The sequence below is a fragment of the Hibiscus syriacus genome, unplaced genomic scaffold (assembly GCF_006381635.1).
Source record: "Hibiscus syriacus cultivar Baekdansim isolate YM2019G1 unplaced genomic scaffold, ASM638163v2 tig00110469_pilon, whole genome shotgun sequence".
Taxonomy (NCBI): domain Eukaryota; kingdom Viridiplantae; phylum Streptophyta; class Magnoliopsida; order Malvales; family Malvaceae; genus Hibiscus; species Hibiscus syriacus.
In genome coordinates, this window is record NW_024062751.1 from 827,961 (window position 1) to 846,421 (window position 18,461).

Here is an 18,461-nt window from a genome sequence, read left to right on the forward strand (position 1 = left end):
TAACGAGCGCTATTATGATCGTAACGAGCGCTATTAGACGCTATTGCGAGTGTAGCAGATATATCAGACGATAACATTACCATTATTTCGCGGACCCTTATTTGAAATTCTGATTCACACTGTCACTAAAAAGAGAAAGCATCTCGAGAGGTTAAAAACGAATGAAACGAGGTAATGAAATAAAACCTGGGTAGAACAAGAAGTGAGAAGAAAGCGAACGGCGCGGTGGAAGACTTTTTCAAATCGGATTGCCTCTTTCCTATTGCTCTGACTGGACCACCGCCATTTCTGCTATCCATCTTCTTCGATACAAATTACAATACAAGCAAAGCAACCAAAGGAAGACAAAAAATAAAGAGCAACGGCCACGCTTTCTTTGTTCGCGCCTAATCAATGTTCAAATTTTGCTTTCTTTTCTTAAGATTCGCCACAATAGAGCCCACACTCATCAAAGCCAGTGGTCTGGAACCCGAAAATATAATATGATTTGCAATTTCAATTTGAGGGCTACAACTTTAAAATAGGGTTAATACCCTTTCCAGACCCTGTACTACAGTAAGATTATAAGTTTATTGCCCGTATAAAAAAAATTTTATCAGTTTATCCCCCGTTTTATATACCCATAACGCACATAGCTCTGAAGACTTTCTTGTTAAAGCTTTTATATTCCATATATTATTGTAAATAATCTTACATTTAGATCATTTTAATATTAAATATAACTTTAAATTCCATGATTTACGATGATATCATTATTTGAGATGCCATGAAACCAAATCTGAAGAAAGGAGACTCCAATTTACTTTAAGAGAGAGAGATCGTATAGGACGTGTTTAAAACTCCTAAAGATCGTCTTAATTTGTGTTTCTAATTGAGACAGGTTAACTCCATATTTCAGATTAATTAAGTACTTTCTAATATTATTTTTTTACAGCAGTATTAAAACAGTAAGAGAATCAAATAACGTTCAGTGCTAAAGCATGCAAAATCATTAAATATAACACAGCAGCAGCGTTTCGGCCTTTTCCTACTAAAATTTAAAATAAAAAATGAACACTCCACCCTCCAACGACCACAGACCAGTATACATATGACAACATCTGCATACATCTATGAATAATAAATAAATTGCATATGGCTTGTATGATTGTCCTTTAAACTGCCTAGCTGCATGCAAAACTGCACTGGCACTGCGAATTTGATAGCTGTTAAAATCCCTCAGATCATTCGTACATAGAATTCACCCAAGTAAATCTTTGAACAAGTTTGGGTTCTGACTCGATGGATTCACACCCATCTGTCTCACCAATGCATCCTTTTCCAATGAATCTTTAGGGTTTGGCCCCTTACTACTGCCTTGTGCAGGTTGCGGCCCAGCAGTAGCACCAGGCATGTTTGTCGCATGAGGATTTGACATGCCAGATAAAAGATCAGCATCGTCTTTATTGTGTATACAGATGGGCGAGTCAGCATACAATGGCATTACATCAGGTGACCTGGAAGCGGCGGTTGCACCATTTGCTGCTGAAGCATCTTGAGTTATGTCAAGAAGGCCCTCCAATTGTTTAAATGGATCTAGTGAAGGAGCTGTGCTTGTGCCGGTTGGTTCTCCCAAATCAAGCAAGTCCGGAGCTGGTTGAGCAGGAGCAGTCTTTTCTGATGCAAGTTCCATGCTAGAATTTGGCACATGAGACTTCACCATGTGGCTGCTTGCCTTTGAAACCTTATGACCGGTAGCAGGCCTCTTTTCCAGTTTTGATGAACCTCCAAACAGTGAAGCAGCAAGTTTCTGCTTTTCATGAGAAATTTCAACTTGTGGTTTCCTTGAAGCATAGGTTTCGATCGTTGAATTTACAGTACTTGCCCCATCAACTTGTGCAGCCCCATTAACCGTTTTCTGTGATGTCGAATTTGATGTGGATGTTTCAGTCGTGTATGTTGGTCTACCCCATTTCTTATGTACTCCATCTAGTCGTAGCTTGAGCTCCGCTGATCCTGCATTTGATGGATTAGATGGAATAGGAGTGACAGGAGTCGGGTAGGTCTCCCTAGGATACACTGGCTCAGGCACGGGAACAATTTCAGTTGAAGGAAGTAAAGCTTGAGGAATCCTAGATTGCACTGCAGGCTTTGGGAGCTCATATGCCTCAAACCTGAGACCATGTGATGATGATTCATGGTGATCCTGGTTCCTAAAATTGCCCATATTTAACACACCAGAGCGTTCACTCTCAGGAATATAGGGCTGAGCACCTTTTTCTATTGCTTCTTGGATATAACCATCAAGGAAAGAAAGGCCTTTATCAACCTGCAAGGAGAAAGAAAAATGACACGTGTGCAAAGAAAGCTTCACCATGATGCAGTTGACAGAACACACAAGGACCTAAAACGAAAAATAGACAACACCAGTAGGGATGGGCATGGGACCCGAACCCGACAGGTTCTGATCCGATCTGACCCGATCGGGTCGTGTTTCCTAAAAAAAATGGGTTCGAGTCGGGTCAAGTTTTTTAAAGGCGGTGTTCGGGTCGGGTCGGGTTTAGGGGAAAATACCCGACCCGATCCAAAAAAATATAATTTTATCTTATATATTTAGGAATAATTATAATAATACCCCTCCATATATTATTTTTTCCAATTTAATCTCTATTTTTATTTAATAAAAATATTATTTTATTATTATTTTGGGTCGAGTTGGGTCGGGTTCGGATTTTATCTCAAAAAATGGGTCAGATTCGGGTCGGTTGGAGGGTGTATATTTTTCGGGTCGGGTCGGGTAGGCTAAAACCCAAACCAGACCCATGCCCATCCCTAAATACATGCATGCAATTATATTTAATTTTCTAAATGGTCTTCAGCCGTAAAACATAAATTAAAATATCAATCAGTAAACAGAGCAAAGATATACATATTAATCTTCTGAAGCTCCCAAAAGCTTTCAACATAAGATATAAAGGTCTTGTCACAAAAGAGTCCATTTTCAAAATTCAAGGCAACCTACTTGTAGAAACATTATCTCAATCTAAGAAGAGCCAACACCATGGTAGTGTGATTTCAGAAATGAACAATTCGCAATTTCAACACCAAGTACATTAATGCAGGAGCAGGTGAAGATGCCGAAGGGGATTATATTACTATTTCTTTATAGAAGAATTTACAATTAATAGAAATTACATCATAATTTGGAGAAGCAATGAAGGTAATGCTTAATTAAACAAACTCTACATGACAACTTTAGGTGGAAGGGATCCTAAATATTTATCAGTCTGGACTTTGAAGTTAAAGAAGCTTCATTTTGTAACTAAACCAAAAAAAAAAGCACAATCAACTTGCAAGCAATAAAAGTTTCATCAGCATATCACTTTAAAAGAATTTGGATATCAAACTAGAAAGCCACATAAGTCAAAATAAGACATTACATGGAAATTGAAATAGGAACCATCATAGACATTGGATAAAATGGGAATCTATACTTCAAACCAAATGAAACAAACAGAATGCAATAGAAAAAACACCTCAATATCTTCACAACTTGCGTCTGATGGCATAATACACTCAACAGCATGAGCATCGAGGCCAATCAATGCTTGCAGTTCGTAGGCACGTTGCTGCAAATCTGTTGAGTGAGAAGCCAATAACTCTTCCATAAAAGATAGGCACTGCATCAAGAAAATAAAGAGAAATCAATCCACAAATTTGTTATCCAACAAGAGTTAAATATGATTATACATGTATTTTATATACAGGCATTAACAAAATCTTTCATCAAAATGAATCTAGCTTTTAGTGGAGTAAGCAATAATCAGGGGATTTCCATATTAACAGTAACATGTTACGGGAAGTTCCATGACTATCCGGTTACAAGAAATTGTGATCTACATCCTACTAGCACACTGCACAATTGGCATCACGAACCCTGTTCTCCACTTGTTAGGCTCGATTCTTGAATATAACAAATCAAAAGCATGTTGCAGCATATATTTTTCTCACTTCCTAGCCCAATGTTGTGGTAGCATTCCCCTTACCTACCATCCTTATGTTAGACCACTTCAAGAATCCAAAAGCACATCTAACTCGCACATTGATATAATATAACCCTTAATGACATCTATCATTATCTCAACATCAGAACAACCTAGCAAGCAGAGCTTAATTATAATTTCTCTGCATGCCCTTTATACTTGGACATAACCCCCAGAGAGAGAGAGAGAGAGAGAGTAAAGAAGATTATTATTTAAACAGTAGAACTTCACTTACAGCCAAGTGAAAGATAGCATTGTTATGAAACAAAATTTCACACTCAATATAATAAAATAATGCTAACACATATAGGGCTGTAAAAACAGGTAATCGGTCAGGTTTCAGTCGGATCTTGACAGGTCGGGTAAAATCGGATTCAGGTCAATTCAGGTTGATTTGACACCAGATCCAGATCGGGTTCAGGTCAGGTCAAATCAGTTCGGGTTATTTTCAGGTTGATTTGACACCAGATCCAGATCGGATTCAAGTCGGGTCGTTTTCAGTTCGGATCGATTTCAGTTCTGGTCAAAACAATTCAGGTCCGAAGCAGATAAATACCAGGTTAATTCAGGTTCGGGTTGACTTCAGTCGGATCTCGTTCAGATCGGGTCACATCATTGACAGATAAAATTCAGGTCGGATGTTTATCGGATACGGATTGAGTTCAGGTCGGGTCATTTTTATTTTTTTGGATTAATTAATTTTTCATCTTTCGTGATTGTAGAATTGGAAGTTGTAATTGTATTTGATTTCGAGTAAAATAAGAGAAAAATAAATAATCATGGATCAATTTTGTAAAAAAAATAAAATTAATGAAAAAATTGAAGAAATGTAAAATTACAAATAAAATCTTAAAATATAAATTAAACAACACACATAGGTAAGGGACTAAATCGAAATAAATTTAAAATGTAAAAAGACTATCACTAATGCATATATATTTGCAATAAAAGAGTGGGCTTACATTGGGCCTATCTAAATTAATGTTAATGGACTAGCAATATTGCAAATGGACTTATTTTTGGGTTTTATTATTACTTATTCATAACAACAAAATAAATGGGCTATTAATGTGAATTAACCTAACATGCAACTAAAATACTAATTATGCAAATGAAATTAATGACATGTACTATTATTTATGAACCATATAATAAGGAATGTGACATACTAATTATTTAACACCTAATTAATCATGTTTTATATAATTTACATTTAAATAATTTTATTAATTTTATTAAATAATTTTATATAATATGTATGTATAAACCATGCATAGTATATATAAACTATATATATATATATATATATATATATATATATATATATAAACTATATAAAGTAAATTACTTATATAGTTTATAGAAACACTATACATAAACTATATAAAGTAGTAAAATATATAGTTTATAGAAACCTTAAATCATAAACCCTAATTCTAAACTTTAAATCATAAATACTAAACCATAAACCCTAATTTAAATGGACTAACACTAATGCATATATATTTGTAATAAAAGAGTGGGCTTGCATTGAGCCTATGTAAACTAATGTTAATGGACTAGCAATATTGCAAATGGACTTATTTTTGGGTTTTATTATTACTTATTCATAACAAAATAAATGAGTCATTAATGTGAATTAACCTAACATGCAACTAAAATACAAATTATGCAATTTAAATTAATATGACATGTACTACTATTTATGAACCATATAATATGCAATGTGACATACTAATTATTTAACACCTAATTAATCATGTTTTATATAATTTACATTTAAATAATTTTATTAATTTTATTAAATAATTTTATTAATTTTATTAAATAATTTTATATAATATGTATGTATAAACCATGTATAGTATATATAAACTATATATATATATAAACTATATAAAGTAAATTACTTATATAGTTTATAGAAACACTATACATAAACTATATAAAGTAGTAAAATATATAGTTTATAGAAACCTTAAATCATAAACCATAAACTTTAAACTTTAAACCACAAACACTAAATACTAAATCATAAACCCTAATATAAATGGACTAACACTAATACATATATATTTGTAATAAAAGAGTGGGCTTGCACTGGGCCTATGTAAACTAATGTTAATAGACTAGCACTATTTCAAATGGACTTATTTTTGGGTTTTATTATTACTTATTCATAACAACAAAATAAATGAGCCATTAATGTGAATTAACCTAACATGCAACTAAAATACAAATTATGCAATTTAAATTAATATGACATGTATTACTATTTATGAACCATATAATATGCAATGTGACATACTAATTATTTAACACCTAATTAATCATGTTTTATATAATTTACATTTAAATAATTTTATTAATTTTATTAAATAATTTTATATAATATGTATGTATAAACCATGTATAGTATATATAAACTATATATATATAAACTATATAAAATAAATTACTTATATAGTTTATAGAAACACTATACATAAACTATATAAAGTAGTAAAATATATAGTTTATATAAACCTTAAATCATAAAGCATAAACCCTAAACTTTAAACCACAAACACTAAATACTAAATCATAAACCCTAATGTAAATGGACTAGCACTATTGCATATATATTTGTAATAAAAGAGTGGGCTTGCACTGGGCCTATGTAAACTAATGTTAATGGACTAGCACTATTGCAAATGGACTTATTTTTTGGTTTTATTATTACTTATTCATAACAACAAAATAAATGAGCCATTAATGTGAATTAACCTAACATGCAACTAAAATACAAATTATGCAATTTAAATTAATATGACATGTACTACTATTTATGAACCATATAATATGCAATGTGACATACTAATTATTTAACACCTAATTAATCATGTTTTATATAATTTACATTTAAATAATTTTATTAATTTTATTAAATAATTTTATATAATATTTATGTATAAACCATGTATAGTATATATAAACTATATAAAGTAAATTACTTATATAGTTTATAGAAACACTATGCATAAACTATATAAAGTAATAAAATATATAGTTTATAGAAACTCTAAATCTTAAATCATAAACCCTAATTCTAAACTTTAAACCATAAACCCTAAACCCTAATTTAAATGGACTAGCACTAATGCATATATATTTGTAATAAAAGAGTGGGCTTGCATTGGGCCTATGTAAACTAATGTTAATGGACTAGCACTATTGCAAATGGACTTATTTTTGGGTTTTATTATTACTTATTCATAACAACAAAATAAATGAGCCATTAATGTGAATTAACCTAACATGCAACTAAAATACAAATTATGCAATTTAAATTAATATGACATGTACTACTATTTATGAACCATATAATATGCAATGTGACATACTAATTATTTAACACCTCATTAATCATGTTTTATATAATTTACATTTAAATAATTTTATATAATATGTATGTATAAACCATGTATAGTATATATAAACTATATATATATAAACTATATAAAGTAAATTACTTATATAGTTTATAGAAACACTATGCATAAACTATATAAAGTAATAAAATATATAGTTTATAGGAACCCTAAACCCTAAATCATAAACCTCAATTCTAAACTTTAAACCATAAACACTAAACCATAAATCCTAATTTAAATGGACTAACACTAATGCATATATATTTGTAATAAAAGAGTGGACTTATGTATTGGCCTTTGTAAACTAATGTATTGCCAAAATTATTTATATTAATAATGTAAAACGTTAATATATATTACATAATAAATAATTTCATTATTAATATTATTTTATCATTATATAAATTAAACTATATAATTTATATAAATTAAACTATATTAATTTTCCTTTGCATTATTAATCATGTTTTATCTAATTTACTTTTAAATAATTTTTTAAATTTATTAAATAATTTTATATAATAGGTATATTTATTAATTTAATTATCAAAATAAATATTTTATTATAACATTTAAAAAGTAATCATATTAATTTTTTAATTACATCATAAACTAAAAAACTCATAATTTTATTAAAATCTTATAATTTCATCCATGGTAATATATAAGTATGGTAAATATCAGATCAGGTCATTAACAAGTTGGATCATTTACAGGTCAGGTTAAAAACAGGTCAGGTTTAAAACAGGTCAGGTTAAAAACAGGTCAGGTTGAAAACAGGTCGGGTAATACTAGTTATTTACCAGGTCAATCTCGGGTTCGGGTTCATATCAGTCGGATGCAGTTCGGGTTCGGGTATCATATTTTCGGTTCAATTCGGGTTCAGGTCGGATGCAGGTCGAGTTCGGATCCACAATTTCCAGGTCCAACTCGGGTTCAGGTCAACACCAGTTCCGACTCGAGTCGGTTTCGGATCGCCGCAGCGCAGGTCAAAAACAGTTTTAACTCGGGTCGGTTTCAGTCAGTTTTACAGGTCAGGTCAGCTTTTTACAGCCCTAAACACATACTTCTAGTCTAACACCAAACCCAACACTGCCAAATCATATGAAAAGAGACTGAGAGGAATCTCATTGTTATGCTGGAAGTTGTAACCATGGTCAAACTTTCCCTAATCAATCTGAGTATTAATTCCTTTGAAAGTTCTTGCTAGCAAATGTTGAAAGAACTTAAGGACTAAATTTTCATTTTATGGGCAACCAAAAATCCATAAAATCAAACATGAAAAGCATACACAGGTACTATAAATTATTTTCAGATTGTTGCACTAAAAAACTGCAATCTAACGTAAAAGAACCAAAGGATGCAACACATCAACAAAATAAATGAGCATGCATTTGCATATAAAAAATTTGTCCTCAAGTGACTAGAACCAACCTCAGGCAGCATATCTACTTTCCTCCCAGCTGCTATTTCAAACGCATATATTTTCATGAGAGCTGTAACTGCATATGCCTTCAAAAAATAAATGAAAGATCATAACATGAATGAGAACTATAATATCCAAAAATGATAATGAATGAGATTTTCAGATAACTATGACTACAAGAATGTCAACATAAACTCATCTATTTAACCGCATCAAGAATTGGAAAAACTAATAACAAATCTCAGAGCAATTAATTCATATTAACCATTACCTTAACAGTATTATTACTATAATAAGCCTCTGCAACATCACATAGCTTCCCGGTAATGTCAGAAGCACAGAACATTCCATCAGCTGTTCCATATTCCCCCAATACCCAACAAATTACCTGCAATCAAAACTCACAATTAAGATAATGATCAGCATTTTAGTCCTTCCACATGCAAGGAATACAAAAGATAGAAAAAATACTTAATACAGCGTACTTGAAGAAAAACAGAAGGCAAATTTGGTTCACTGAGAATGCGCAAATATGACTCCACCTGCTCCAAAAAAAATAATCAAACTCAAGAAAACGATAGGACCAAAATATAAGAGTAAAACTAGAATACAAATGAAAAGATGAACTAAAACAGGTGAAAATTTCACCATAAGAGTCTCTTTGGACTGATAGGAGAGAAAATATATACAAACCCTGACAAATTCAAGTTAAATCATAAATCAGAAAGGAACAATGGATGCTGTGTATTATGCCGAGTTTTATATCTCTGACTTCCCATTAAAACCAGAACTGTTAGACAAGCCTGTGCTGCATATTATAAGTTTGTGACTTTGCAGTAAAACCAGACCATCCTCAACTTCAGCTATACTTGAACAGGACAAGAGGCTACAGGTGCTGGAATTTCAAATGCAAACCTGCTGAATGCCATCTTTTAAGGATGGCTGTATAACCAACTAGGCTAAACCCTGGGTTCAATACCATCCACGGTATTAACAAAACCGACAAAGCACAAGGCATTACAAATCCAAAGGTTTTTAAGCTTTTAGTAGTCTTTTTCTCTCTCTCAGGCTCGAATGATATTATACTAATGAAACATATGAAAAAAAAAGACCAAACAAGATTCAAGATGTTAAATACTTAGGAAATAAATACAATGCATGAATTGACATGGGGTTGTGCATGGCCTGCAAAAGGCAATCACCAAATGAACTTACAGCAGATGATCTCAATTTACTATCTGCATTATCATCATCCTCTCCAAATCCCTCAGCAATCAACCGCATCAAATTATGTGCTACCTTAATATTCACCAGATCTCCTGCGTGCTCAAAAACTTTATTCATGGCCTGCAGAGTAAATTTATCAGGAACCGCTAGTACTCTAAAGCTAAGAAACTAGATTGGCCAGTGGAAGGAAAAATATTACCTGGATGAACCACTGACTGCTTGGTGCAAATTGCTCCGCGAGTTCAACACATCGAAATGCTATTTCAGTTTTATAATGATTATCATTAATGCTAATCATGTAATCAATCATGCGATCAACAATAACCTCCACATTTGTAGACTTGGTCATTTTGTAAAGTAGTTCAAATGTTTTCCTCTTCAGAGTGTCATCTGGGTCCTGTGTCAAGCACTCGTTAAATAATTGTAATGAAGAATGGCAAGTTCATGGAAATAGCATAATGAAGCAAAAGCATTCACTCAAGCTTTTGTGGCCTACCAGAAAAGAAAAGAAAAATTGTAAATTCTACACTAGACGGATGGATCGAAATTTCTAAATGCATCTTCCCTATGTTACTCTAATTCTCATTTCCCATTTAACAGGACCAACAGTTATATCAGGCCGTACAGGGCAAGCCAGAAACTTATATAAACAACTCCCAGCTTCCGCAAGTTAAATCGTAATAAAGTATCCAAAATTAAGAATATCAAAACAAGGACTAGAAACCAAGGACAGAATCAAAATAAGAAGCTTCTGAACCTCTAAGCAATCAATCACAGCCAACTGATGTTGCTCAGCGATCTCTGAACTTATCTTTATCAATCTGCCAAGAGCATCAATGGCCATATATTTTAGGTTATGACTATCACTCTGCAAACAGATAACACAAGATGGCATGATTCACCATAGTCACCAAAAAAGAAAAGAAAAGAAAAGGAACTCATGATGCTCTAGAACAGTAACCGGCTACCTTTAAAAATCTTGATATAACATCGGCTGCAGAATCTAATAACTTGGGATTGGGATGAATAGAAGAAACACAGCATATGCACTCATAAAGTACAGCATTTCCTATATTACTTGATGAATCACATTTTCTGAATATGTCTCCCACTATGGTATACATGTTTTCACTTGCTTGCTTGTCACCACTTCCAAGCAATGCCAGAATTTTTAGCAACTTGATCTGCATAATAAAACTATGCTCGTCATATGATCAGCATTGTCAATTGAAAATTTCTAAAAGCTCGAGCAAAACCTAAAAGACAAATCACCTGAATAAATGGAGCTGGCATCTGATGGTAGTCATAAGCCTTTGATAGTCTGCGTTCAGTTACTTGTTTAAGAATGCTTACAAAGCTGATGACCAAGTCTTTGTAAGAATCAATGTCTCGTGTTATTAGATCAAAAAGCGGGCAAAGGGTTGCTCCCATAACTCCAGGGTCATTATCACAAAGCCTCTGAAATAAATTATACCACTTTTAAGTCTAATGAGACAGTCTATGTCTACGGTTCTAAAGCAAAAACAAATTGAGAAACATAACCATCAATATATTAAAAGCAAATTTGGTACTACAGGATGAGCTTTTCAGCTTCTCAAGGAATACATCTTAAAACGGACCTTCCTAAAAACATAAATACTAATAAAAAATGAACAACATCTTGAGAACTTACAGAATATGATTTCTTTAAAATACATGGTTTCCCTACTGCCCTTTACCTATTTCTTTAATAAAGGTCATTCTAGAACAGCAAGTATTTGAGTATTCGTGGTTTTAGTTGTGAACCAAACGCAGGTTGGTTAGCATGAGCTTGAAATTCTTCTCGATAATAAATTTGAAATAATCACATACGACACACCTGGTCATGCTAGTCCCATACAACTTCAGCAAAATGATGATTCATAAAACTAATCCAGAAAGGAAGGTAAATTTTGATCTCTACAATAAGCATTGCATCAGCAAATCATCACCGATTTGCATAGTTGCATACACAGAAACAAAGACACTTTTCCGAATTCCAATAGGTTAAAATAGCTGTATGGTGGATAAACTAAATGCATAAACAAAATCATTAGAAATGATAAAATTAGACTACAACCTAGAAGCAGAATGTGCACATGGAAAATACCTACCTTGCGAAAATTGGAGATAAGATGCGAGACGGAAGAGGGGGATTTCTGATAAAAACGATGGAGAGCCATGACGGCCTTCTTCCGCACAGCGTCCTTGGCATGTGCGAGCAACTCCACAACCTGCGGCAACACGGCAGGGATCGTCTCCTCATTGATCAACTTACAAACGGCATTCAAGGCGGCGCATACCACCAAGTAATTGTCGGACTTCAAATCTTTCTGAATGGTATTGACAATCAAAATGATCAAATCGTGATCTTCATTTAGGAAGAGCGTGACGGCCAAGTAACCAGTTCGTTTGACGAGAAGACTGTCATCGTGAGTCATCTTAACGGCGTGGATGTAACCGAAGGAAGCGTCGTGACCGAGCATCTCGATGTAAACCAATCTGATGATGAACTCTTTCATCCTGCGTTTGGGGATGTCCGGCTCGGAGATACGGCGCTTGAGAGTATCGATCTCGTTGAGAACAATCCGGTCTTCTTCGGCCTTTGATCGAGCCTCGCCGATGGACTTGACCAGATCCAGAAATTCTTTGGACTGGTAGAATCCGCCTTGGGAGCCCATTGCGAGCTCCCTACCAAAAGTCCTTAATTGCTCCATCTTCGCTGCTATCTGCCTTCAATCACCTTCTTTATCATTCGGCGTGGAGATAAGATCTGAAACTGAATAAATCAGATAGTATTATCAACGAATGATGTTTGCCTTTGTGTTTGAGAGAATAAAAAAGAATTACTATTATAATTTTTTTATGAGGGAGATAGAGTAAAACAAAAAGGTGGGTGAAACAAGGGCTGGCCACTGCACACTGCAATAAGTGAAGGCCAAATACGAAAATAGTGCCTCAACTATTAAATGTTTTCAATCTATTATAAAAAAAATTACAAAAATAATCATCAATTTAACAATAATAATAAACTATTATATTATCATTAAAAACCTAACGGTCTTTCTCCGGTGGCTTCTCCGATTCCGATACGCCATGCGGGCAGACGTCTTGCTGTAGACAAGAATTCCACATGAAAAAACACATTTACGCAAATTGCATGTTTAATAGAAGGGTCAAGTACATCCCATCCTATTATAGAAAGTTGATTTTATTGTCTCGACTATTAAAAGTTATGAAATAATCTTTTGACTATAGGATATTGTTTTGTTGAATCAACCGACTATAAAAGTTATAAGATGGTCACTCGACTATTTATATGTTACGAACTCGTTATTTTCTGTTAAAAAATTGATGGCAGACTGAGCTGGACATTAACATTTAATTGTGACATGATAAAATATGATTTCAAAATCTAAAATGACTATCATATATCACTCAACAGATTAACGTTCAACTCAGACTGTCATCAATTTTTAACATAAAAGGACGATTTTGAACATACAAATAACCAAATGGCCATTTTGTAGCGTTTAATATTCAGAGGACTCACTAAAGTAATGCCCTCAATAGATCATTTTGTAACTTTTAATAGTCAGATGACTCAACAAAACAACACCATATAGTCAGGGAACATTTGTTATTTACACTTGATAAAACTATGATGGATACTTTCATTAAATAATCTTCATTATTAATATAGAAAATTAATGTTTATTATTCCCTCCGTTCCATAATTGTATTTCATGTTGAAAAAATACTTAATTTTAGGAGATAAATTAGATCATATATAAAATAATAGAAATGATAAAATTATCTTTCAAAAAATGATCGATAGATTTGACAGATTATTTTAATCGATGCAAAAGAATAAGGGTAAAAATAGGAGAACATAAATGTTATTTATATTTTTCTAATACGTCTTAGATGAAATAATTTAAAACTAAAAAAAACACATTTAATCAGACGGGAAATACATTATATAAAACATAGTACGTAACAATTATTTGATGGCACTAATCTTAAAGAGAACGATGTAAAATGATCAGTTGAGGTTTCTTAATCCATCATGAAACAAAGCAGCAAATTTCTCCATTTCGTGCTTCTTCAGTGCCAAACCAACCTCAACTCCTCCATTTCCCTCCCTACTCTCCGCCATGAAAACAGCTTCATCCCTCTCTATGGACACAATCTCCACCTTCTTGATCTTACCCTCGCCGAAATCCGACTCGTAAACGTTCAACTTGGGCGATCCGGCGACCATAATCAACTGCGTACCGGGTAATTTTGGAGCGTAAAAATTCGTAACATTCATTTCGGCGCCTTCAAGAACGCCCTTCTTGATCTTCTGCACCAATTCGCTCACCATATCGACAGCAAAGGCAAAGCCTTCTTCTCCCATGAAATTCTTCGCTTCCGCCGAGTTGGAATAATTCACGACGCAGTTTCCGAAGTATGTCGGTGGAGCCGGCGGGTCTAGACGAGCCCGACAATCGACTCCGAAGTCGATGACGACGTCCCTGTCGCCTTCTCCTTTCGTTTTAACCAGACAGGTTGATGTATAAGCGAGCGTGACGACGAAACTCGAGAGATGATGCTGCCGTTTTCCGTTATTGGTTGCTAATTTACACAAGGCCATGTCCCTGAGTCCCTTGATGTCTTCGCAGCTGAACTCGAACGTGGCTCGAACGATATCATCGGAAACCGCCTTTAACGAGACCGGGATTTTCATGCTTCTCGTGTCGGACTTTTGTTCGAAAATAGCTCGCCATTGATTCAAGAAACGTATGGCCAGTCCCGATGGGTCTTTGATGATACTCCGATCGAACGATGGGGTTAGCTCCGGTGGCAACTTGTTGGTGCCGTGTTTGCATAGATAAGCCCATGACCTTATAAACATGCTCGCGATCCTGCCGTCGAACGCTGAATGGTGCGCCGCCTTGCCGATGCTAAATCCTTGACCGGGAAACAGTGTTACTTGCAAAGCGAGTATTTCCGCTTTATCATCGGACAACATCAACTCAGGTGTGAAAGGATGCGACTCATTTGCTCTATACATTTCATTGCCTATTAAGGTGTCGTAGTTGGCTACATTTGATTCGGCGACCGTGAGAGTAACGCCGTCGTTAGGGGTGTATGACACGACGGGCTTGTCGACTTCCGAGGGCCATTTCAAGTAGCCGGCGATCGGAAGGTAGTGGGATAGTGCGAGAGAAAGAGATTGCTTGAGTCTGGGGAGGATTTCTGAGTTGAAATAGGAAGGTGTGGAATGGGACTCAGTGAGTTGGTACAAGTAGAGGCTTTGAACGGGAGGGAACTTGAACCAGTACGTGTCGAAGAAAGTAAGTGGAAGGCTGAATTCGTTGGCTGAGTTCAGTGAGTCGGAGGAAGGGGTGACTCGAGTGATCTCGTGTATTTTAACTGCACTTTCAGATGTTGCCATGGTTGAGAGAACTAAAGGGAAGAAGAATGCTAGGTTTTTTTTTTTATTATTAAGAACGAAGAGGAAAGCTCTTTTGGCATATGAGATTTGAAGGGAAGACGAGAGTATTTAAACTATTTTTCGGGCTGCTGAAGTTCACCAACCCAAAATTGAAAAAGGAATAAAAAATTATATAATGACAAGTTTAGTACTTAATATTTATAAATTTTCATAAAATTAACTTTTTTTTTCTTTTTGTAAATTAAGGGGATGTTTGATAAAATAATATAATTAAGTGTTGAATGATTCAATGGCCTGAATGATTCAATGGCCTGAATGATTTAAAAACTCTGTATGAATTGGCTCTGAATGTGACATGTTGTTTGATAATGGTTCTGAATATATAATCTGAATTATGAATATTTTCATTTTTACCTTCATAATGATTTATTATATTATAAGATATGATTGTTTAATAAGACAACATGTGAAAAAATATGTATTATGGTAAAATATCGGGTGCTTAATGATTCAGAATGTACTTTAATACTGAATCATTCAGCAGTGTTTTGCCGTTTCATTCAGCATAGTCTTCATTCAGAGGTGAGAGTTAAACATGTTGAATGTTGAATCGTTCAGCATTCAGCGCTGAATGGTTCCATTCAACGCTGAATGGTTCCATTCAGGAACCATTCAGCAGTAAACAAACATCCCCTAAATTCAATTTTCAATATTTTTAAAGAAATCAAATGATATTTTAATAAAATGTTGATTAATTGTTAATAAATTAGCAATAAAATCAAAATGATTCCTACTATTTTTAGTTATAAAATAGAAGAAATACATGATTTTAAAATGTAAAATATAAATACACATAAGATTTTTTGAGTAAACTAAGGTGATTATAAAATAATATATATGTTCTAAATACTCTCAACCATTTCACAATGACTACTCAATCACCGTGCCCGATGGTGCTCAAACTCATGACCTCTACATACAACAATGATTTCTTTAATCACTGAGATAAGTTGATTTGTGCATATACACATAAGATTTTAAATTGTAAAAAAATTAATATACCTCATAATATATATATATATATATATATATTTATTTATAAAATAAAATCTATTTAAAAATAAATAAGATTTTTACAAATATATATGTTTGTATCATCATTAATTTTATGAAAATTTGAAAATTTTAAGTTGTATTATGTTTGAGAAAATTTTAATAGGTTAAATATATATTGCCCTATAATTGAACCGTTAATAACAATAGTAAGATTACGGTTAACAAAATTTAATAACCATTATAACGATTAATTGATCATTTAGACTAAACGGTACGATTAATCGACCATGAACACCCCTACTTTAAACTATGAGTCATATTTTATAATTTTAAGATTCACATAAAAGAAATTTTAAGTGTTTTAGGTATTAAATTTATGAGATGGGAGATATTTAACATTTTCTATTAAAAAATAAACTGAGTATATTTTAACTTTTTTGTAATAGTTGGTTTTAATTATTTTTTACAAAATTTAAAATTAAAAGATATACATACGTGATGACATCATTATTGAAGCACGTTATACTTTTATATTACTCATGTACTCAAATTAACGGGTTAGATTTTTCTTAACATTCCTAACAAACACTATATGAGAAGTTTCACAGTCCGATTGTTTTAATATACAATTAAGGAAAATAGTTATTGGTTTTGTTGACGAAAACGGGTAAAGAAAACGAAAGAACACGAGAATTTTACGAGGTTCGGCAATGTGCTTACGTCCTCGGTGCCTAGGCGGCGCTAGAAGTTTTATTCAATGATATTTTAGGTCTAGGTTACATCTCTATTTATAATAGAAAACCCTGGTACATAATTACAAAATCAACCCTGTACCGTACCGCGGGGGCTGCGCCCCCACACCCCCAACCCACATAATTCGTAACCCCACAACGAGACTTTTTATGAGCCATACATAACAAATCTCCACCTTGGCGAATATCCTGCCCCTTGGAAACTTCAATGTGGGTTGGGTTACCTTGCTTCTTTAACAACTCGAAACATTCAACAAGTCCAAGCAATGCTTGAACTTGTCTGTCGTAACTGGCTTGGTGAACATATCAGCGGCATTCTCATCAGTATGTACCTTCTGAAACAAACCCTCTCCAGATGCAACCAACTCTCTGATCTTGTGGAACCTTACATCAATATGTTTAGTTCTAGCACGATACACCTGATTCTTAGCCAAGTGAATAGCACTTTGATTATCACAAAGCAACTGAACTCCACCTTGTTGAACACCCAACTCCTTCACTAAACCAGTAAGCCATAAAGCTTCTTTTGCAGCTTCAGCCGCTGCCATGTATTCAGCTTCAGTTGTAGATAGTGCCACGACAGATTGAACAGTAGACTTCCAGCAAATAGGCCCTCCACCAAGAGTAAACACATACCCTGTCGTAGATCTTCTATTATCCAAGTCACCTGCATAATCTGAATCCACATATCCTACAACCAAAGGATTATCCCGCTGACTCCCAAAAACAATTCCATGTCCCACAGTACCCTTTAAGTACCGAAAGATCCACTTGACTGCATCCCAATGTTGCTTACCAGGTTTAGACATGTACTTACAAACTTGACTAACAACATGAGCTAAATCAGGACGAGTACATACCATCGCATACATCAAGCAGCCAACAGCATTAGAATACGGAACCTTTGCCATATCTTCAGCTTCCTTATCTGTCTTGGGGCACTGTTCTGATGAGAGCTTAAAGTGATTCACCAATGGAGTGCTAACTGGTTTTGCGCTGCTCATCGCAAACCTTTCTAGCATTTTCTCAACATAACCCCGTTGAGATAGCCGCAGTTTCCTTGAGTCTCTGTCCCTGCAAATTTCCATTCCAAGAATTTTCTTT

General features: G+C 34.0%; 2 protein-coding genes across 2 annotated transcripts; both read right to left on the reverse strand.

Moving 5' to 3' along the window:
* Positions 1-1,088: 1,088 nt before the first annotated feature.
* LOC120127612 (AP-4 complex subunit epsilon-like) lies at positions 1,089-12,949 on the reverse strand. The gene is made up of 11 exons (XM_039145471.1): positions 12,221-12,949; positions 11,361-11,546; positions 11,057-11,272; positions 10,846-10,956; positions 10,288-10,485; positions 10,077-10,208; positions 9,347-9,403; positions 9,133-9,249; positions 8,870-8,947; positions 3,516-3,659; positions 1,089-2,308 (listed from the first exon to the last, which is right to left on the reverse strand). Exons 1-11 carry the CDS (start codon positions 12,821-12,823, stop codon positions 1,241-1,243), a joined length of 2,910 nt encoding a protein of 969 aa, XP_039001402.1. The 5' UTR covers positions 12,824-12,949; the 3' UTR covers positions 1,089-1,240.
* Positions 12,950-14,151: 1,202 nt separating this feature from the next.
* On the reverse strand, positions 14,152-15,549 carry LOC120127530 (phenolic glucoside malonyltransferase 1-like). Its single transcript, XM_039145410.1, has one exon. The coding sequence runs from the start codon at positions 15,547-15,549 to the stop codon at positions 14,152-14,154; it is 1,398 nt and encodes a 465-aa protein (XP_039001341.1).
* Between the last annotated feature and the right edge of the window lie 2,912 nt (positions 15,550-18,461).